Genomic DNA, 23,854 nt, shown 5'->3' on the forward strand with positions numbered 1-23,854 from the left:
CATCAGCTATCAGGTGCCGCAGTTCTGTGTGTTTACGTGGATCCTCCAGTTCCTCTTCCTCACCTTCACAGTCCTGCACAGAGGCTGTGCCTTCTGTGTTTCACAGCCATCAGCCTCCACCACCAACAGGCAGCTGTTTTGTTTTTGTTGTTCATGCACATACTTGTACTCAAAACAAGAAAAAACTGGAGCGAGTTAAAAAAAACAAAACAAGGCATGGCTCTCAGGGAAGTCTGAAATACAAACTGAATTTAACAAGACACAAGTAACACACATTAGGGCAGGGAAGGAAATAAACCAGCTGAGGTGGGAAACAACAAAGAAGGGAAGTAACCAAACAACACTGAGGGGAGACAAGACTTTCAAAATAAAGCTGAGTCAACAGAAACTGACTAACAGAGCTCACAGACTGACCCTGACCCTCTGGTCTCTCTGGCTGAACTGGTCTGGTTGCAGAGGACGTTCCAGAATCAAGCCATGTTTCAGTGGGTTTATTTATACCACCTACTGTTAGTTGTTTTAGTTTAATTTAGTTGGTGGTATTAATATGTTCTTTTCATATTTGTTGTCTGGGAGTTGGTTGACATAGGCTCCACACAGGCACATCCTCCAACCCCCCTGGGTAATGTAAATTAGATTTTGTTTTGTTCATTGATTTGACTGGATAACTGTTAGTGTGTTCTTTTGTAATTTCTGTGAGGATTAGGGTGGGTGATTGTTTGACTTTATTTGGAAGAGCTTTGTTTTGATTGTTTATTTTTTGGGGTGTATTATTTGGGTTAGTTGGTGTGTGTCTTTTGTGAGTGTGTTACCTGCACCTGAACCTTTTTTCTTTGGTTAGTGATAATTGTGTTTCTCTGTTGGGCAGCAGCACCAGGGTGTGAACTGGTGGCAAGGCCGGGAATCACATTGCTCGGAAATGAATTATATTTTTTGTGTTGGGTGTGTTTTAATTATTATTGTAAAATTATTCTTGAATTTCCTCAAGAATTCTCAGTGGAAATGAGAAGCAGTTGTGCATGTCATGAACTGAAAGCTGTTAGTCTGTGTTAGTTCTGCTATGGGAAAGGTCATAAATGTACGCTATGATAGAATCAACACAAAGACGTCACACTGCACTGGTTTTCTTCTTTTCTCACCTGCCCAGCTCTACCTGTCTGCTGCACCCACCTAATCAGTACAACCATCTCATTCCACTCATTTTCTGACAGATTATATCTCGTGTTTGTTGCATTCATTTCCAGATGGTTTGCCTTGTTTTGATCATACCTTTCTCTGACCCGACAAAACTTGCAGAGTTGTGACATGCCGAGTGAGCCTGAGTGGGGTGAGGGAGGAGCGTTGTGTGTATATTTGGACTGAAAAAGAAGCTGCACTCACACACACTCTGTGACAAAATTCAAGTTGTGTGTTTAACGTATAAAACAGAGGCTGCAACAAAAACATCAATTTCATCACACTAGTATCGATCCAGCACTGTTACTGACCTTGGTATCAATACTGTTGATATGTGGATCGATCTGCCCACCCCGACCTGCCAGCACTTTTCCACTCACCTGCTGCACCCACCTAATCAGTTCTACCATCTCATTCCACTCATTTTCTGATAGATTATCTTCAGCGTCATGCAAACCTGTCTCACATTCATTGCCAGACTGTTTGTCTGTATTTGACCCTGTCTGTCTCTGACCACATAACCTGATATAGAACCAACACATAAGCAACAGACTGTTAGAGCTCTGCTGTTGAAGGGACAGATACACAAAATCATTCCTGCCACATTCCATCAGACTGTACAATACAATCTGTACAATCTGTCTGACAGAGAAAAGTCACATCTGTGATGTATAAAAACAAAATGACACCTTATGTGTCATTGTATTCTTATAGTTTGTGTAGTTATTGTATGTTTATAGTTTGTATTATATTGTATATATTTTATTATTATTATTATCCTGTTACATACTGTACAGTGAGTCTTGCTGCTGTGACATGAGAATTTCCTAGTTTGGATCTATAACATACATCTATCTGTCTATCTGTCTGACCACCATCTGTCTCTGACTCCTCTGACTGCCGGCCCCTCACCTCTCCCCTGTTTGCCTGGATTTACTCAGCAGAGGGACTTCAGAATAAACTGTTGAACTGTTCTTCTTTGATCTCAGTCTGTGCTGTACTTGGGTTCAACCTAACGCCCGTTACAGTCAGGATTGAAATTTTGTATAGTAGGGGGATATTACTTTGGTTGTAAAACAAGCCTGATTGTCTTCAAGTCTACGGGAAAATAGCCATACATGTAATTAGCAACAGCTACCTATCTGGCTATTCTAGTCATACTTTCAGACTTTATGGTTCTGACAGGTGTCAACAATAGTGAACATTAATCTGGATTATTTACACTGAAGCTAAATACACTACAGCTAACTAATGTTAGCTAACTAATAGTACTATTCGTATTATATTCTTGAACACCACCACTTTTCAGAAGAAAATATTGAACTCTTCTACTGCACTACATTTAATTGACAACTTAAGTGGTAAACAAATAATTTAAAGATTTTGGCAATGTGTCAAAGAAACAATAAGACCTGTCAATAACGACTTTCTAATTGTGATGATTGAAAACACAAGTTGACACAATTTCCTTTCTGTGTGTCCTCAGGGACAGGCAGTAATGTGAAGATGACCCCTGACTATTATTACCAACCTTATCTGTCAGTATTTTATCTGCAATTACTAGACCTTAACAAGCAAGTGGAAGGTTCAGAATCATTATGATACAGTCTGACTGATAAAGCTCAATTACTTCAATATATTCATTTCATTGTTTTATAAATTTTTTAAGTGACTAGATCCTCATCTAACTTCCTCTACTGAAGTCCCATTAAAAGGACACAGCAGTCTCTCTGCACAGTCTTCATGTCTCCCTTTGGAGCAGCCTGAAGTTTTGTGGAAGAGGTAAACCAACAAAAACAGCAGAGTACAGCTGTGGACTGAAACAGGCTGAATGATAAAGGTTGTGTATGTCAGCTGCTTCCTTGTTGCTAAAGTCACGTGTCCCCTGGCCCCTCTCCCCTGTGTTCTGTCCCAGTGGGCGTGTCCTCTCTTCTAATGAGGCACACCTGTTCTGCATTTCCCACCAATCAGCCCTCCTCGGACTTCTCTTCAGTGCCGGAGTATCCTGCCTCTTGTTGTTCCCGCTGCTCTCGTTCACTGTTTTTGTTCATGTTTTATTTCTTATTGTTATCGTCGTGTCTTTTCTCTGCCTCCGTTCAAGTTCTCCGGTGTCTCTCAGTCAGCCTCTCTCTTGGTTCCCTGTTTGTTCAGTCTCGCCTTTTGTTTTCTCTCTCTGTTGTTACTTTGTTAGTTTTTCATAAAGTCCAGCTCAGTCTGTGTTTCCTCTTTTTGTTGGACTTTTGTATCCCTACCGGACTATTTCTGTTGGACTCGGTTTTACCGGATCTGTTTCTCCATCGGGGTCCTATTTTAGTGACCCGTAACACCTCGCTGACTAACAGCAGCAGCAGTACAACAACAAACCAAAAACAGGTTGGAGCGGTTTTAATGTTTCATACTTTGGACTCTGAAGTTATGAGGATGTAACTTTTCCTCAGCTCAAACAGACACCAGGACTGACGAGGGAGAACAAGCAGCTTCTTCTCTTCACATGAAGCTGGAAAGTGTCAGAAAGTCTCCCTGAAGTGAGTTCAGCAGGTGAGAATCTGTAAATGTGTGAACAGGATCACTGTGATCACATTGTGTTGTTTCACTGTTTGACTGGACGGAGTACTTTTCTGGATGCTGATTGGCTGCTTTCAGATGTGCAAAAATAATCATAGTTTCAATGATTTGGATCACTTGTAATAAAGGCCACTGATCATGTGTGCGCGTCTAATGACCATGATAACTGAGCTCACTCTGTACTAAATCTGAAAAGTTGAAACTGATTCACTGGTTATAAAATAAGTCGGACTATATTGAAATCTATGGGAAAATAACTACATATAATTAGCAACAGCTACCCATCTGACTTCCAAACATTATGGTTCTGACAGGTGTCAACAATGGTGAACATGAATCTGGATTATTGACACTGAAGCTAAATTACACCATCAGCTAACTAATGTTAGCTAGCTGATGGTGCTCCTTTTTATGTGTTGGCTTGGTATTTCATCACCAGCATAAAATATTATGAGCAAACCCTGGTTCTCAGTCATTAGACAATGGGGGGCTAGTGTATTTTGAGATATCTTTTGTATAGTATGTTGTATCAGAATATGATAAGTACAATTTCAAGTTTACATTTGATTTATTTTTAATTTTTTAAATTTTATTTTTATTTTTTAATACCAAACATTTTGTTTTGTTTCAAGTATTCAGGAGTTTTAACTGGTAGAGTAACTGAACATCAAATAAAATACATGTGTGCTTAAGATATTAAACAATGAGGGAAATTAATTCATATATTTAGTTTAAATACAGTTTAAAGTGCTCTTATGACATTTGAGTGTTTCTTTTTATTGGTACTGTCTTCCTGAACACCACATTTCAGAAGGAAATATTTTACTCTGATACTGAACTACATTTAATTAAGTTTAAGTCAAAAACAAATAATTTAATTCAAACATTTCGGCAATGTGTCAAGAAAGAAACAATGCGGCCTGACACAAATACCTTTCTGATTGTGATAATTTAAATCACAAGTTAACTTAATTTCCTTTTTTGTGTGCCCTCAGTGTCAAGCAGTAATGTGATGACCCCTGATCATTACCACCAACCTTATGTCAATATTTTTTGCTGCACTGAGTAGAGACCAGCTTCTTGACTTTATTCTCATTCTAATGTAAAGAAAGATTCAATTTGAAAAGTAAAGAATTTACATCACCGGACTTAAACCAGATTTTATCTTGTGAAAGCTTTTTAAATGGTCAACAAATTAATCTGAAGTGAAACAAATTTTTATCAACTTTTAATGATGAAGGTTGAATGCAATGACAGAACAAACATGTCAGAACTGGCCTGAAACCTTCGATGAACTTGACAGAAAGAATATAAATAACTCTTACTGTTAATGGTACATACACTGTTTCCCGATGCAGTAAAGCCATTGAAGGTTTAAAGCAGCACTCATTGTAATTAATGTTGGGAATTATTTGAGGAAAAACAGAAATCCTTACATTGTAAGGTTACATGTATGAAATCACGGCTCCATCAACACATCCTGCATTCAGATACCACCATCTAGTGGACAGAGAGAAGACGCACCATCAGAGATATATTTCGGACCACTCTCTAGATCATCACTCTGCTGTGCTGTGAAGTGGTTAGTGGATGTAGTAATCTACACACAGAGAAATTGAAAACAGTTTGATATTGGGAGTAAAAGTCTGAAGTTACTGACATATTGACAGTATTGACGTAAGTGTACTGTGATGTCAATCCTGTTGTAATGAAGTTTTTTGTTGTGTTTGTGTGAAGGTGGAGGCTCAGCTATGAATCAGTGTGAGGACAGAGAGGAGGGAGCCCCTCCCTCTAAAACCACTCTGTGTGGGGAACATGAGAGTCAGACCAAAGCTCAGAGGTGAGATGAGGATCTCTAACTGTCCATCTGTCAGAGCTCAGCACTCAGATCACTGCTCCATCATTATTCACTCTCACTGTCACTTACATTTTTTACTGCTGAACTTTTTCTGCTGCTGTTTAGTTTATCCTTGTCTCCATTGGGAACTCAACCAGGATGTGGAGATTCATTCATTCTTATTCACCAGTCCATCACAAGACCAGCACACAGAGACAATCAATCTGCCACACTTAGACTTAGACCTACGGACATGGCTGTTGTGGAGCAAAAGCAAGAACCACAATGGCGCTGTGCTGTTCATTAAAGTGAACAAACATTTCACAATAAAATAATCTGGATGATTTGGGGCTATACAAATGACAGTTGGACTTGGCTGATTTATTTTAAACTGATAATTTTCTGCCCGCATTCTTGGTTAATTCTTCGAATGTCAACACTGTTTCTACCAGCAACCAGAAGTCAAGACCTGATTTTCCTGAACTGAGCTGTCTGTCCATGAAGAGTGATCGGTCTATGGATCGTCCTACTGACTTTAAGGGAGGACCACAGTCTGCTGTATCCAGCTGTGTGTCCATGAAGAGTGATCAGTCTATGGATGACTTTTTCAAAGAAAAAAGGTAAAAGCTGATCATTTGTTGTTGTTTGACTCATTAAAGGTATCAAAGCTTGTCTATCAGTTTCTCTGCTGTTCATAGAAAACTCCTGGAACAAACTGTGTGTTTGTGTCTTTTCTCCTCAGAGTTCAGTCTGACAAACATCATCACACAGACCTGGACTCCATATTTATGGTGTGTAAATGTTCATCCAGTGACTACAACAGACACCAACAAAGACTTGAGTTTGAAGCTGCACTCTTTAGACCAGTAGAGCTTTACTCTGTGACAGACAGGAGTTGAATTGGGATTGAACAGGTTTGGGGTGGGAGAGAGTGGGAGAGGACTGGGAGTTGTAGTTCACCACAGAGCAATAATCCATCAGCCTCAACAGATATGTTCTGTATGAATATGGTCTGTTGGAGACTTTTACAAAACATTTCTGCTCATTCCTGTTTATCTACAATGAATCAGAAAGAATTTTTTTTTGTTATTTTCCAGATAATTTGAGCTGTGACTTAATAACAAAGACCAAAGTTAATCAGATTCAGTCCTGGACCTCCATGGACTCTGTCTCTACAGGGTTTAAAGATGGAATAATTCATCAGTGAACTAGTTCAGGTGGTCCATCTTCAGCCACAGTCACAGTTAATACCCTGGATTTTCACTTCCTAAGTTGGTGTGTTGAAGGGCTGTATCAGTTTGGTCTTCATGTGATGATCAGGATCTCTGTGTTGTCAGAATCTAAAGTCAAACTTAGTAAGTTACACCAGTGAAGTTAGTTTAGTGAAGTCAGCAGGTCTGAATCTTTCTGTGTAGCTCTGGAAAGAGACGTGGCAGCAGATGACACAGCAGCAGCTAAAGTTGAACTCTGCTGACTGATGATCTGATGCTTTGATCCATCAGTTTATACTGAGAGTGAACTTTACACAGGATGTTATTGTGTTCCAGCTGCTGGAGGAGAACATTGTCTGTTTTGTGAAGAACGAGCTGAAGAAAATCAAAAGGAGTCTGAGTCCAGATTACCCACAATTCATCAAGAATGAGGATGATGAGGTGGATGAAGAGCAGAGGAGGAGCAGAGAGGCATTTCTGAAGATCACAGTGAACTTCCTGAGGAGGATGAAGCAGGAGGAGCTGGCTGACTGTCTGCAGATCAGTAAGAGGATTTAACTTGATAGATCAATTAGACATTTACTAAAGTCTGAGGAGACGGAGAGAAATAAGATCACATTCTTATTCCTTAGGAGAAGTAAACAGCAACCTTATAGTTTGAATTTTTTCACATTTTTGATTATTTTTTTTGTTTATTCAGGAAGTCATGCTCGGGTTTGTCAGCATAAACTCAAATCTGAGCTGAAGAAGTTCCAGTGTGTGTTTGAGGGGATCTCTAAAGCAGGAAACTCAACCCTTCTGAATCAGATCTACACAGAGCTCTACATCACAGAGGGAGGGACTGGAGAGGTCAATGAGGAACATGAGGTCAGACAGATTGAAACAGCATCCAGGAAACAGGACAGAGCAGAAACAAGCATCAGACAAGAAGACATCTTTAAACCCCCACCTGGAAGAGACCAACCAATCAGAACAGTGATGACAAAGGGAGTGGCTGGCATTGGGAAAACCGTCTTAACACAGAAGTTCACTCTGGACTGGGTTGAAGACAAAGCCAACCAGGACATAGAGTTCACATTCCCCTTCACCTTCAGAGAGCTGAATGTGCTGAAAGAGAAGAAGTTCAGTTTGGTGGAACTTGTTCATCTCTTCTTCCCTGAAACCAAAGAAGCAGGAATGTGCAGCTTTGATCACTTCCAGGTTGTGTTCATCTTTGACGGTCTGGATGAGTGTCGACTTCCTCTGGACTTCCACAACACTGAGGTCCTGACTGATCCTACAGAGTCCACCTCAGTGGACGTGCTGCTGACAAACCTCATCAGGGGGAAACTGCTTCCCTCTGCTCGCCTCTGGATAACCACACGACCTGCAGCAGCCAATCAGATCCCTCCTCAGTGTGTTGACATGGTGACAGAGGTCAGAGGGTTCAATGACCCCCAGAAGGAGGAGTACTTCAGGAAGAGGTTCAGACATGAGGAGCAGGCCAGCAGGATCATCTCCCACATCAAGACCTCACGAAGCCTCCACATCATGTGCCACATCCCAGTCTTCTGCTGGATCACTGCTACAGTTCTGGAGGAGGTGTTGAAGACCAGAGAGGGAGGAGAGCTGCCCAAGACCCTGACTGAGATGTACATCCACTTCCTGGTGGTTCAGTCCAAAGTGAAGAACATCAAGTATGATGGAGGAACTGAGTCAGATCCTCACTGGAGTAAAAAGAACAGAAAGATGATTGAGTCTCTGGGAAAAGTGGCTTTTGAGCAGCTGCAGAAAGGAAACCTGATCTTCTATGAATCAGACCTGACAGAGTGTGGCATCGATATCAGAGCAGCATCAGTTTACTCAGGAGTGTTCACACAGATCTTCAAAGAGGAGACAGGGCTGTACCAGGACAAGGTCTTCTGCTTCGTCCATCTGAGTGTTCAGGAGTTTCTGGCTGCTCTTCATGTCCATCTGACCTTCATCAACTCTGGAGTCAATCTGATGTCAGAAAAACAAACAAGAACTCAAAGGTCTAAACTAGTAAGGGCTGGATCTAAAAGAACACGTCTCTACCAGAGTGCTGTGGATGAGGCCTTACAGAGTCCAAATGGACACCTGGACTTGTTCCTCCGGTTCCTTCTGGGTCTTTCACTGCAGACCAACCAAACTCTCCTACGAGGCATGGTGACACAGACAGGAAGTAGCTCAGAGACCAATCGGAAAACAGTCCAGTACATCAAGACAAAGATCAGTGAGAATCTGTCTCCAGAGAAAAGTATCAACCTGTTTCACTGTCTGAATGAACTGAATGATGGTTCTCTGGTGGAGGAGATCCAACAGTCCCTGAGATCAGGACGTCTCCCCACAGATAAACTGTCTCCTGCTCAATGGTCAGCTCTGGCCTTCATCTTACTGTCATCAGAAAAAGATCTGGACGTGTTTGACCTGAAGAAATACTCTGCTTCAGAAGAGGCTCTTCTGAGGCTGCTGCCAGTGGTCAAAGCCTCCAACAAAGTTCTGTATGTGCAAATAAATCCAACAAGATCAACTAAATCTTTTTTTAGTTGAGAATCAAAAACATGTTTCTTTAATAATTTCTTATTTTGCTGATTCCTCCTCAGACTGAGTGGCTGTAACCTCTCAGACAGAAGCTGTGAAGCTCTGTCCTCAGTCCTCAGCTCCCAGTCCTCTAGTCTGAGAGATCTGGACCTGAGTAACAACAACCTGCAGGATTCAGGAGTGAAGCTGCTGTCTGCTGGACTGAAGAGTCCACACTGTGAGCTGGAAACTCTCAGGTCAGAGTTCATGTTTGTGTGAATACTAAAACTGGATTTATTTTTTTATGATAAATTTTTATTTAAATGAGTAAAAATTGAAAACTGAAGAGGTTTGTAGATTTTGGTTCGTAGTGGTGTCTTCTATGTTCACTGAGGATCATTTACTTTTAGGGAAGTGGACACAACCTTTCATCTGCTTTTGGCATCTGTCACAGTTGTGATGATGGAGTTCTCATTCAGGAAAATATTTAAGGGACTCAAAGACACCAGAGGTTGAGTGGACTGCTGATATGATGCTCTGTGGATGAATGAACCTTCTAGCTTAGTGTCTAGAAACGGTAACGCACACTTTGTAGTTGGGCGGCAGACAGTAGCTGGATCAAAAGACACTATTGTCCTGTCAGATGTGATGTAATTATTTAGGTGTGTGGGTAACAAAGAAATTCACCGGCTAGCTGTTACTCATACCTACAAAATAATATGTGGAGAAAATGTCAAGGCTAACTCTAAATCAAAGGGGGTTTTCATACATGAATCAAATTGAGATTCCTTAAAAAAAGCACCTGTAATGTGTAACCCAATATACACACTACAAATCACAATCCATCCAAACAATATTTGCTCGGAAGGTTAATCGGCATAGACATAAACAAAATATCACAGTACACAGTTCACTCTGTTATCACAAATCATGGCAACACAAAACTTAAATCATCAATGCCCCAAACAGAATGGAGGGATGTGTGGGTTAGTGCAGATCAAGCTTCCTGTGTAACAGCATGAGGATGAGTAAAAGTTTATTTTAAGGTGTGTGTGTGTTTTAGCCCAGCTGGTTCCAGTTCCTCTGGGGTTCAGTGTGTGTGTGAGTGGACGTATGGTGGATCAGTGTGTTAAATGGTTGAGGGGACAGTGATGGACTGTGTTAGCTCTGTTGTGGGGCTCCTCCAGCCCAGGCAGGTATGGAGTCCCAGTATACAGGCACCTTTTTCCTCCTTGGTACTCCTGGGATCATCACCACTCCTCAGGCCATGGGTTTCCAAACCTCCAGTGAATCCAGCTGGTTCTCTTCCTCGTGTTACTGCTTTCTTATTTTCCCAACATTTGTTGGGTTCTCCTTGCTGTTTGTGTCAGTAGCTTTTTCCTTCCACCAGTTCACAGTTGCCACTCATTTGTTAACTCACCTGTTTTTTGTTTTTTTTTTCTCCACTCGCACTCCTGCAGTTTTTTCTTCCACAACCTATTGGTTGAACATAGAACAGAATCAATGCATCACTATACAATGTTTGTGTTACTGTGTCCTTACTTTAATGAGTATGTTTGTTGTTCTGTTGTTTATCTGAGTTGTAATCATAGTCAAGTAAGGTTTGAAAAATATAACCTGAAGAAAAATAAATAAAAAAACAACCATACCTCCCTGACGATGAAATAGGAGAACAAGATTGACAAAAATAAATTCCCCTAAAGCTATGACAGCTACTAAGACTGTTATTTGTAACATAAACAAGTAAAACAAAACTACACATGCACAGCCCAGCATGATTCAGAGTTGGGAGCAGGAGGAGGAGTCACCTCAGTACAGGAGAACTTCCCTTTTAAAGAGGAGAACCAGCCAATCCCATCTTTACACCTGAACAGGAAATGGGACACACACACAGAGTGGACTCCACCCTGTGAACAAGGAGGGCAAACAGCAATATATACAAATGACCAAAGGTCATAACAGAGTTCTTAATAAGGCAGTAGGTTCTTAATTTTGGCTTCCTCCAAACATCCAGAGACCATTTATCTCTCTGCTTTTGGAAATATAATATTAATGTTGATATTCATTCTACAACATCATTTATTTTGGAAAATCTCAGATAAATCACTCAGAATATTGATTTCAGCTCACTGACCCAGGGATGGTGATGCAAAGGCCCAGTCCAGATACACCCCCTACCCCTACATTTTAGCCCTACCCCGACATTTTGCGCGTTCCTGTTAGGGTAGTGGTGTCCCAATAACTTTTTTTACGTAGGGGAAGGGGGCATAATGAGGAGTAGGGACGATGAATCTAGCCCTTAACATCGAGGGTTTTCTGATTCTGACTTCCTGCGGTAGGGCCAGTTCGTGAGCGAGATGTCTGAGGGGGGAAAAAAAACTACAAATAAATAACAAGAGACAACAGATGTCAATGTTGTATTCTTCTCTGTGTACCTGTTGGTTTATTTATCCACCGAAGCATGATGAAATCTAAAAGAATGATCGCAACAATAGACTTTTTTCTTTTTTTTTTTTTTTTTTTTGGACAAAATTTTTTGCTGCTGGGAATACCCAGTCGCTTGCGTGCCTGAACATAAACAATGCCGTTACATAGCAAGTGGTGTCCCAATTCCTTAGGAAGAAGCAAAGCTATACCCCTTGTGACTTCCTTTTGAAGGTTAAGGGCTGGTGGGAGTGAATAGGGTGAACATTGGGATTGGGCCAAAGTGTCAGAATGAAATATCTTTTTAGTAATTCTATGATCAGGCAGCTTCACAGATCTGTTCCAGAGCTGGAGCATTTGTCTCTTATGTCTGATACTCGAGGGCTCCCAACCCAAATCACCATGAAGAGCCAACACTGAGGTCCATTTGTGTACTGCTGTAAGATAACCAATAGCTCTATGATGCTGAGTATTACAAAGAGAATATTCACAGAATCCCCAGACAGCAGAAGCATCGTCTGACACACACACACACACACACACATATTACAGAACAGAGTGAAAGTATGAACTCCCAGATGAGCACAGTGTTCAGACTTGTTCAGGGCTCTACCTGCAGACTGAGCTAAAACACTGACAGCTGGGTTAAATGTCATGTGTTGGTCCAATGTCAGGCAAAGACATGTCATCTTCAAATAAATCATTCATGATAAGTTTGGTTTTCTGTGTAGAACTTTTGAAGCTTGTTTCCGGACTGTTTCGACTGGTTTTAGAGTGGACTTACCTACCGGAGCTCAATTCTAGGTGTTTCAGCTGTTGGGCTTTCATTTTCTAAACTTCTACTTTCTAAACCTTCAGCTCTGAACAGATGATGAAACATTGAATGCTTTTAGGCAGGAACTTTGGCTCCTAAAGTCACATCTTTTATTCTTTACTCAGGTTGGAGAACTGCAGTTTGTCAGAGATCAGCTGTTCTTCTCTGGTCTCAGCTCTGAAGTCCAACCCCTCCCATCTCAGAGAACTGGACCTGAGTCACAACAATGACCTGCAGGATTCAGGACTGAAGGATCTGTGTGGTTTTCTGAAGAGTCCAGATTGTAGACTGCAGATTCTGAGGTCTGTTTACCTGCTGTTGTAGATTTGTTTAATCCAGAATGTATATTCACATTTAACTTGAATGTATTCACTTTTGAATGTATTCAAAATCGCTGTTGTTTCATGTTTCCAGTTGTTCTAATAATAATAAATGTTGTCAGTCTTTTCCAAAACTTGAATTTACCTGTTAAATATATTAATCATGAAAAATCTTCCAGGAACCAAAGAGTTGGTTTCACATGTTTGATCTCCAGACAGAAACCAGGACCAAATCTTGCTCTTGCTCTTTGTATTGGAACAAAGTATGATGTGGACCAGCAACATTTGTGATGTCAAAGTGGGTGATGAGTTTGAGAAGATGGAGAAGTTCTGGATCAGGACATTTCTGACTGATTATCAGTCATCCGATCTCCATGATTTGTTCTTTTTTCAGGGTGAGATGCTGTTGGTTGTCAGAGATCAGCTGTTCTTCTCTGGCCTCAGCTCTGAAGTCCAACCCCTCCCATCTCAGAGAACTGGACCTGAGAGGAAACCTCCTGCAGGATCCAGATGTGAAGGAGCTGCGTGATCTTGTGGAGAGTCCAGACTGTAGACTGAAGACTCTGAGGTCAGTCCACTGTGGTAGATCTTTAATCCACCACTGAATCTAATGTCCTAATAAATGTCTTCAGACTTGGAGGGTGTGGAGCTGAGGACCAGAGTCAGTTGTGTTGTTGAGACTCCAGCCCTCATGGGGCTTTCAGACACGTGGCCGTGGCCCCCCTGTGCTCTGAAAGCTGTTATTTCCAAAGGATTGGAGCTCCACCACAGGTTTCCCTGCACTGAGCAGAGTTCATGTGCAGCACAGTGATAGTTGTGTTTCTTTGTGGTGTGGTCCTTCTCAGTCAGTGTGTTACTGCAGTAGATGGAGTTCAGAGCAGCGGTACAGAAGCTGAGTGATGAGCTGCTGTGGACGGAGTCAACATCAAAAAGCTCTTCTACACACTTTGAAAACAAACAGTCCCACACATGTTGAAATGTTCTTCATTTAGAAGATTTTACAGCTTCATCTTCTCGTCAAAGCAGACGAGAAGATGAATCCTTTGCTGCCACATATTTATGAAGCAGCCACCTGCTGTATTCCTACACACAAGTATGTCCTGTATTCCACTGCAGCCGCAGGTCAGCTGAGGGAATCACTTTGTTTTAGAGTGAGGAGCTGCTGAACTTCAGCCTCCAGTGGCTGAAATGACAATTACACTGAAGAAACACTTCAAATATCCAGACAGAATGTGGTGGAACTTTGATTTAAAGTCTTCTGAACATTTCTGACTGATTATCAATGATTTTATCTGCATCTTTTATTCCTTATTCAGATTTGACAACTCCAGTTTGTCAGAGATCAGCTGTTCTTCTCTGGTCTCAGCTCTGAAGTCCAACCCCTCCCATCTCAGAGAACTGGACCTGAGTTGGAACGACCTGCAGGATTCAGGACTGAAGGATCTGTGTGGTTTTCTGAAGAGTCCTCACTGTAGACTGGAGACTCTGAGGTCAGACTCATGTTTTATTTCTGCTCTCAGATTAATATGATGTTACAGTTGTGGTGACTCTGACCTGCAGACAGGTTTATATTTATGAGGGAAAATCCTCTTCAGGTTTTTAACATTAAAACTGTTAAATGGTTTGAAAGTAACTTTGGAAAACAGATATTAATTTAAAAATTACATTTTAATTGCAAGCAGTTTATCAATCAATCTTGTATTTTTGAAAGGGGACATCATATCCTAATGAATATTAGTATGTTAACATGCAGATTGTACTTTGTGGGGTTTTTTTTTTTTTTTTTCATTTATTTATTTGCGTGTCGAATTGAAAGCAACTGCACTTTGTTTGTCTAAGAAGATGTTTGGCCTCTTATCTCAGGGGCTTCATCAGTTCATCAGTCCTCACTAGTCTGACAGACAGTGGAGTTGGACCCAGGTATTTAACCTCTGTAGGAGTGTTCACAAAGCTCCTTGTGACAACAGCCCATTAGAGGAGTTCCACTGACCTTTGTTAGTCCGCTACTGTAGACAAATTTGTGTGTCATTTCTGTTGTGGAAATTCTCTGTTGCTGGTGAAGAATGAAATACAGACTTTTTCTGGCTGACAAGTTTTTATTTTCTTTGCAAAGAAAAAGTCAATCATCACACGAGCAGGACAAATGAAGAAAGAATTCATAAATCACTCATATAGAATATTAATTTCAGCTCACTGGCCCAGGGATGGTGATGCAAAGTGTCAGAATGAAATATCTTTTTAGTATTTCTATGATCAGGCAGCTTCACAGATCTGTTCCAGAGCTGGAGCATTTGTCTCTTATGTCTGATACTCGAGGGCTCCCAACCCAAATCACCATGAAGAGCCAACACTGAGGTCCATTTGTGTACTGCTGTAAGATAACCAATAGCTCTATGATGCTGAGTATTACAAAGAGAATATTCACAGAATCCCCAGACAGCAGAAGCATCGTCTGACACACACACACACACACACACACACACACACACACACACACACACACACATTATAGAACAGAGTAAAATCATGAACTCCCAGATGAGCACAGTGTTCAGACTTGTTCAGGGCTCTACCTGCAGACTGAGCTAAAACACTGACAGCTGGGTTAAATGTCATGTGTTGGTCCAACGTCAGGACATTTATACTGATCAGTGTAGGACAGCAGTACTGTCCCAAGATTAACAACATTCAACTTGGCCTAAAATGCTCCACTTGTGTTTTGTCTTGGTTCTCCATTAGTCTCCACGTCCAGCACCGTTTTGGAACAATTTTCAGCATAATGTGAATATTTTTTCTTTCTTAGCCAACAGAATGAAATCATCCACATGTAACTCTATTGGTTCAGTTTGGGAAATTTCAGCCATAATACCAATTTAGTTTGAATATCAAACAGATTGTCAGATCCAGCAGGATGATGCTGTGCCAGACCATGTAAATGTGCCAGTGGTGGGATTTCATGGGGAACTTGTATTTTGATGCAAATGAGTTCAACAATCCCCCCCATCTATATGTTACAGGTACCAGCAATGTAAGGCTTCTCAGCTTCAGTTATGGTTTTGGTGTCTTTGTCCCGGGGCTGAATCTTCTGCACAGTGAGAGAGAGAGAGAGAGAGAGAGAGAGAGAGAGAGAGAGAGCGTGCAGACTGCAGTATACACAGCATAATGAGGAATGATTTGGATAGACAGCAAGCTTTTATATGTTTGCTCCTCCCTTATTTTGAATGAACTACCAATGTCCTTTACGGGGAAAACCCTGCCCTCCACAGCACGTTCTACACACACACACACATTCATACCCCCCATGTCATGTATCAACTTAAAAGTATCAATTCTGCACCTATAGGTGTGGGAATGTTGGGTCACACACAGGCAGACCAGTTTTACACAGCTGAAACAGCTTGGGGTCAAATTGACCCCAGAGGAGTACCAATGTGTTCAATATGTGTTCAGCACATTGAAAAATGTCTTCATGATAATTTTATGCTTAATCAGTTGTACCCATCAAATTTTGAAAAGTCATGAAATACGAAGCAAAAAAAAAAAAAACAGTCAACTAATATTTTTTGAATGATAAAAATTGAATGTGGTCAAATTGAGCTGAAGGATAATAGGAGGGTTAAGTATGATTTCCACATTCAGCTGTTCATGTTTCTCCAAATATATAATTCATGATAAGTTTGGTTTTCTGTGTAGAACCTTTGCAGCTTGTTTGCAGACTGTTTCGACTGGTTTTAGAGTGGACTTACCTGCCGGAGCTCAGTTCTATGTGTTTCAGCTGTTGGACTTTCATTTTCTAAACTTCTACTTTCTAAACCTTCAGCTCTGAACAGATGATGAAACATTGAACACTTTCAAGCAGGAACTTTGTCTCCTAAAGTCACATCTTTTATTCTTTACTCAGGTTGAGGAACTGCAGTTTGTCAGAGATCAGTTGTTCTTCTCTGGTCTCAGCTCTGAAGTCCAACCCCTCCCATCTCAGAGAACTGGACCTGAGTCACAACAAGCTGAAGGATTCAGGACTGAAGGATCTGTGTGGTTTTCTGAAGAGTCCTCACTGCAGACTGGAGACTCTGAGGTCAGACTGATGTTTTATTTCTGCTCTCAGATTAATATGATGTTACAGTTGTGGTGACTCTGACCTGCAGACAGGTTTATATTTATGAGGGAAAATCCTCTTCAGGTTTTAGACATCTAACTGTTAAATGGTTGAAAATAGCTTTTGAAAAAGTTTATTTCAAAATGACATTGGAATGGAAAACATTTATCTAATGTTTTTTAAATATTAAAATCTTATTTCAATGTTTCTTAGAATCATCCAAAGTCAAAGAAATCAACACAAATATAAACCCTTTTGCCAACAAAAACACCTCTGAGGTGCTCATACACAGAACAACAAAACTGTGATGGGTTCGCTCTCTCACCCAAGAATGGCACAAGTCTAGACTGGAACAGCTGAGAACTTTATTGACTACGTGCAGCAGCCCAAACAGACGGCAGGCAGAGGCAGAGTCTAGAGACAGGCAGCAGGTCAGGTTACCGGGGCAGAGATGAGGAGTAGTGGTCTGGGGCCGAAGGCAGGTTAGGCCCCAGGAGGTCCGTCGGGAAAGCTGAGCGTAATGCAAAAACAATCTGGCAGAGAGGCAGAGTGGAGGAGCTGTTTATCCTGATTGAAAGAGGTAAGCCAATTTAATGCCAATTTAGTTTGAATATCAAACAGATTGTCAGAACTAATTCTTTCATTTTCCAAGGAACCTTCCCACCTGGTCCATTATTAGAATAATAATGTTTACATTAACCACTGACCCCAAAGCAGTTACATGAATGTACATGAGCAACACAGTGCAGCAGTGGAAATAAGGTGGCTCCAAACATACCTAATGTAAACATCAGCACCTCAGGAAAACATCCATTTTGCTGTGATTGTGTAGCAAAGCTTTAGTCCAATCAGCTGCAGTGGTTTGGTTCCACACTAAGATAAGGATTGGCTCTAAGGGCTGGTCTGCTGGGGGAGCAGTTGCCCCGTTGCCCTCCTCTCTCTGCTGCAGGAAACATGTTTGCTCCGTCTGCCTCGCTGATCTCCCAGCTATGTTAAATATCAGTCTCAGGATTCTGTGGACTGATATCAGATCATTCAAATGAAGATCAGTCAGAATCGGGAAAATCAACAGTTTATTTATATATTTAATTTTCAACCCATCCTTATAATCCATTAAAGATGACATAGATCAGAATAGATTCTGCATATTTAAGTATGATTTCCACATTCAGCTATTCATGTTTCTTCAAATATATCATTAATGATGAGTTATGTTTTGTGTGTAGAACTTTTGGAGGTTGTGTAGTTGACAGTTTGACTGGTTTTAGAGTGGACTTACCTGCCAGAGCTAACAGATGGAGGCTCCAGTCGAACTTAAGTCGCACACTTCAGCGTCCAACAAACGTCCCCATTGGCTGTTAAAGCTGTCAATCAAATGTATGTTTTTGATTGACAGATTCATCAGCCATTCATGTGGCCACTTACATTTCTCCACACTTAAACCGTTGGCGACCGTTGTCACTATGGCAACAATAAACAACACCTTTTGCAAAGGCGGCATTTAACATACGGTCACATAGTTTGTTCATTCAAACATTTAACTTTGCTAAGCAGGATGCTTCCATTCATTCAGTGGCATTGCATGATTTACAACAAGGGGATAGTCAGATAAATGTTACTGACAGGTTGAGGTTGAGTCTCTCCATGCGATTGATCGACAGCTTTATCAGCTAATGGTGATGGTGGTTGAACTGCAACGTCAGATCAGTCTCAAAATTCAACACACAGATTTCATAACTGCACATTCAGCAATTTGTATGCTCTGTAAATTTATCTTACAAGTGTGCCTGAAAATCACATTTGCGAAGTCCGAAATACGAGTACAAAACTGTGAAATACGACTACGACACTGCAAAATATGAGAACGAAAGCCCCCACGAGAGTTCATTCATGATGAGATTGTTCTGACTCCATACAAAAAAGTGCAAGGGAAATGCCCCCACCCAAAATTCCATCCCTGACCAGAAGACCATCTCTGCGTTATACAAGAGATCATATGTGGCAGAATCAGAGATAGAAATAAAGTTTGGCTGACTCTGCTGTTTGGTTATTTCTGATGTGTTACAATCACAATGTTGACAGTTTGAGTCAGTTCAGGTTCTTTACAGTGTTGTTTCATTTTCTCATTAAATCTTGTCACTGTTTGTATTTGACTGTTGTGAAGCTGCTTCCTGTTGGTTCAGCTGTTTAAAATTTCATTTTCTAAACTTCTACTTTCTAAACCTTCAGGTCTGAACAGATGATGAAACATTGAACACTTACAAGCAGGAACTTTGTCTCCTAAAGTCACATCTTTTATTCTTTACTCAGGTTGTGGGGCTGCAGTTTGTCAGAGATCAGCTGTTCTTCTCTGGTCTCAGCTCTGAAGTCCAACCCCTCCCATCTCAGAGAACTGGACCTGAGTTGGAACGACCTGCAGGATTCAGGACTGAAGGATCTGTGGGGTTTTCTGAAGAGTCCTCACTGCAGACTGGAGACTCTGAGGTCAGACTCATATTTTATTTCTGCTCTCAGATTAATATGATGTTACAGTTGTGGTGACTCTGACCTGCAGACAGGTTTATATTTATGAGGGAAAATCCTCTTCAGGTTTTAACATTTAAACTGTTAAATGGTTGAAAATAACTTTTGAAAACTGAATTTCACTCATTTAAACATGACATTTAAATTTCACACAGTTCATATTCACAATGTTGACAGTTTGAGTCAGTTCAGGTTCTTTCAGGTGTTGTTAAATTTTCTCATTAAATCTTGTCACTGTTTGTATTTGACTGTGGTGAAGCTGCTTCCTGTTGGTTCAGCTGTTTGACTTTCATTTCCTAAACTTCTACTTTCTAAACCTTCAGCTCTGAACAGATGATGAAACATTGAACGCTTTAAAGCAGGAACTTTGTCTCCTAAAGTCACATCTTTTATTCTTTACTCAGGTTGGAGCGCTGCAGGTTGTCAGAGATCAGCTGTTCTTCTCTGGTCTCAGCTCTGAAGTCCAACTCCTCCCATCTCAGAGAACTGGACCTGAGTCACAACGACCTGCAGGATTCAGGACTGAAGGATCTGTGTGGTTTTCTTAAGAGTCCTCACTGTACACTGGAGACTCTGAGGTCAGACTGATGTTTTATTTCTGCTCTCAGATTAATATGATGTTACAGTTGTGGTGCAGACATCAGGCTGATATTATTGTTGCAACTGTTGTTTAATACAATGTCACATATTGCTTGAATAGCAAAAATAAAAGTGTCTCTTTAAAAAAAAAAAGAGCAGTTAAACATGCCGCCTTTTAAATTTTAAGGAAAGTGCCTTTTCAAATGTGTGTGGACCACAACTGCTACTCTGAGCAGCAAGCTATAAAATAAGTCATGTCAAGCTCAGTAAAAACCAAAATGAGTCAGAATCTTTGCCTGCAACGAGGACGGGGCCTGTTGAATCTCTCTTTCCTCCATTATTGTAGTTTCCTCCTTGTTTTGGTGCATGTGTATGTTCTAGAACCAGCTCCGTGGTGACGTCAGACAGCGTCTTTGTCAGCATTGTTTTATTTTTTAAATCGATTTTTGGGACATTTTGAATCGATTCTGAATCATAGTAAATGAGAATTGTGATTCTTATATCAATGGGTTTTTTTTTGTTCGTTTGTGTTTTTTTTCTCTCTTTGGGTACAGCACTAATATTCAGTGTTTTTGTGTTCCAACACGACTATAAAGTCATGTGACTCAAGCAGACTGAAAGATTCAGACCAAACTCAGCATGTTAAACGTGGTCACTGCTGAATTAAGTGAAAATGTTCCAGATGTTGTGAATCATGTGTTGACTTGATGAAACATTGAACGCTTTCAAGCAGGAAATTTGTCTCCTAAAGTCACAACTTTTATTCTTTACTCAGTTTGGAGAACTGCAGTTTGTAGGTTTAACTTTGGAAAACAGATTTTATTAAATTGAAAAAGACGTTTTAATTGCATGTTTATCAATCAATCTTGTATTTTTGAAAGGGGACATCATATATTCATATATATTTGTATGTTAGTATGCAGATTTTAGTCTGTGGTTCATTTCATTTATTAATTTATTTGCATGTCATTCATAAAAATGTCCAACCCACATGGATTTATAAGACGTATTTAATCATCCAGTGGCTGTTGTAACAACCTGAACTCTCATATATCTGCATATAAACATACACAGATACAATATTTTCCTTTTCTCAAGTCATAATGGTTCATTTTAAACAAAACAAACAACCAAAAAAAATATTTTGTGTTATTTCCCAAACCACAGAAATAAAATCAGCTACCACAAGTCCCTTCACTAAAACATAATTCACTCTGAACAGATGACAAAACACTTTCAAGCAGGAACTTTGTCTCCTAAAGTCACATCTTTTATTCTTTACTCAGGTTGGAGAACTGCAGGTTGTCAGAGATCAGCTGTTCTTCTCTGGTCTCAGCTCTGAAGTCCAACCCCTCCCATCTCAGAGAACTGGACCTGAGTAAGAACGACCTGAAGCATTCAGACCTGAAGGATCTGTGTGGTTTTGTGCAGAGTCCAGACTTCAGACTGGAGACTCTGAGGTCAGACTCATGTTTTATTTCCGCTACAGTTGGACTCAGTTCATGTTCCTTTCAGTAATATTGTTTAACTCTAACCCTCAGTGAAGCTGTGAGAGGAGAACAGAAACAGATTTCAGGATTAGACAGAAAGACAGAGAGAAAACAGTCAGCCAATCAGATCAGTCAGAGGACTGTTGTGATCATGTGACCTTCAAATGAAGCAGATTCCAGCTGAAGAACTCAGAGATGTTCAGATTCTGGTCCTCGTCCATCAAACTGTCAGATCTGAGCTGAGACTGTTTGTTCTCTGATCAGGTTCATCTGTCACAGCTCTGAGATCAGTCTGACTGAAAGCTGCACATCACTGATCTTCTTTCATCACACTGTCACCATGTGGTCTTTCTGCAAACCAGAATCTATCTGTCTGTCTGTCTGTCTGTCTGTCTGTCTGTCTGAGTCTCTCTGTTTAAATGGACCTTCAGTAAATCATCAGTAAAGTGATGAACCTTCATGACTCAGCTCTTTATCTCCACTGTGGACTCAGAGAAATGTGCTGAGTCAGCAGACTTGAGGTCTGTGAGTTTCCAGCTCAGTGTGTTCACTCCAACACGTTAACATGAGCTGAGAGGAAGCAGCTGCTGCACATCTGGACTGAACAGGACTGAAGTCCCTGCAGGTCTTTATGCTGGATCTGCATCACTGACTGACAGCTGATGGACAGAGTCAGGAAACACTGATGGATCTGCTCTCTTCTTTTCTACACAGCTGGAAGTGGAGTTGGTGAACAGGAAGGTGTGTGTTGATGGAGGATCAGCTGCTTCCTGATGATCCAGATGTTGCAGCAGCAGCTTGTCCAGACTCTGGACCATGTTCCTGGGAGGTGGAGAGGAGAGCTTCATCCAGCAGAGACTGACAGAGGAATCAGAACTGGTCTGAGAACAGAGTCCAGTCCACCATGATCCCAGAGACTCCTCAAGTCCTCCTCTCCTCTCAGCCAGCTCCTCCAAACTCCACCTGGGGTTTAGGTTCAGCTTCTTCTGGACCCTTTGGGATGCTTTGGGAACGTTTCCAGAAGCATTTTTTTTTTTTTTTTTTTTTTGTTCGTATGAAACATTTCCTTGTGAAACATTTAACTGTCAGTTGGCACTGATTAAACTTTTAAATTGGCCCTTTCTTCACTTCATAAAACGTAAATGTTTTTTTTAATCATTATCTCAAATAATTATTATTTTTAACATGTTCCAAAAAAATTTATCTAAATAAATAACAGGGTGCTGAAAGAACAGAACTCAGAGGACACTGCAATTTTTATTTCATGTACTAAAAGACCTTTGTAAGATAAACAATGTCCTGTTTTAATCTCTGTGATGGTGGTGATGATGCGGCCTGGGTGGGGATATTGTTTATTTTTGTATTTTAATGTTTAAAACACTTTGTGCAACATTGCTATTAGTTTGAAAAGTTTTGTATAAATAAAATTCAAATTATTGATATAGTTCTCATATCAAGCTCATGTTCACCTTCTTTCTTTCACAGGGAGAACATGAAAGAAGCTGAAGCTGAACTCAGCCTTCCAACTTTAGTGCTCCGTGTCACAGACTGATCCATTTTCTGACGTTATAGTCCACACCAGGCTGCAGCCTCTCTGTGTGACACTTTGTTCATCATTATTTTCACACTTTAGTTCCTGCTTCTTTTCATTTAGGCTCCATGTAGGCTGTTCATGATGACTTTGTTTGTGTGTGGCTGTTTTCTTCTGAATGTGGGATCTCTGTCTGAATGAAAGTTTCACAATCACTGCCTCAGACTGCATTCAGAAGGAATTGTTGAAGTCATAGAAGCTGAAGAGTTGATGATCAGAGGCTGACAGCTAAAGGAAGCTAGAATGCACACTGCTCTCTGAAAGAGTCGGCCTCCCTCCACATTTAGGAGGCTTTTTCACTTCTTACAACAGCTGACAAAGGGCTCATCTGGGATTTGAACCCCGGACCTGTCACACCCTGAGCCAGAATCATCCTGATTGTTCCTGGAATGGTTTGGTTAGTCAGAGTGTGTCTGTGTGTGTTCTTGTCTCGCTGAGTGGTTGGAAATGAAAATGGAGATCGGTAGAAGCAGATGACTCTGAGGATGAATGAATGTTTCGCTGACATCACCAACAACTGCTTGCTCACCTCGATGAGGCTGTGTGACGTCACTGGAGATCAAAGACGGAAGCGTCAAAGAGCCAGACGGAACGGCGCATGCGCACAAAGAAGCTCACGCTTGTCTCGCGAACGAATGAAGTGAAACACAAATCAGCTGTGAGACAAATAAGTGGCGTTAAATTGAACTAAAATCAAATCGGTTGGTT

The 23,854-nt window shown here is 40.8% G+C and overlaps 1 protein-coding gene across 1 annotated transcript in view; it reads left to right on the forward strand.

Annotated features, from left to right (window-relative positions):
- Positions 1 to 3,658: 3,658 nt before the first annotated feature.
- Positions 3,659 to 23,854, forward strand: part of LOC115052583 (NACHT, LRR and PYD domains-containing protein 3-like) — a 111,704-nt gene continuing 91,508 nt past the window's right edge. The window contains exons 1-8 of the mRNA XM_029516783.1: positions 3,659 to 3,714; positions 5,232 to 5,323; positions 5,479 to 5,581; positions 6,031 to 6,168; positions 6,321 to 6,369; positions 7,126 to 7,333; positions 7,490 to 9,290; positions 9,393 to 9,566. Coding sequence (XP_029372643.1) covers positions 5,493 to 5,581; positions 6,031 to 6,168; positions 6,321 to 6,369; positions 7,126 to 7,333; positions 7,490 to 9,290; positions 9,393 to 9,566 — 2,459 coding nt within the window. The 5' untranslated portion in view covers positions 3,659 to 3,714; positions 5,232 to 5,323; positions 5,479 to 5,492. The remainder of the gene's footprint in view (positions 3,715 to 5,231; positions 5,324 to 5,478; positions 5,582 to 6,030; positions 6,169 to 6,320; positions 6,370 to 7,125; positions 7,334 to 7,489; positions 9,291 to 9,392; positions 9,567 to 23,854) is intronic.

Source organism: Echeneis naucrates, chromosome 2 (genome assembly GCF_900963305.1).
Source record: "Echeneis naucrates chromosome 2, fEcheNa1.1, whole genome shotgun sequence".
NCBI classification, from domain to species: domain Eukaryota; kingdom Metazoa; phylum Chordata; class Actinopteri; order Carangiformes; family Echeneidae; genus Echeneis; species Echeneis naucrates.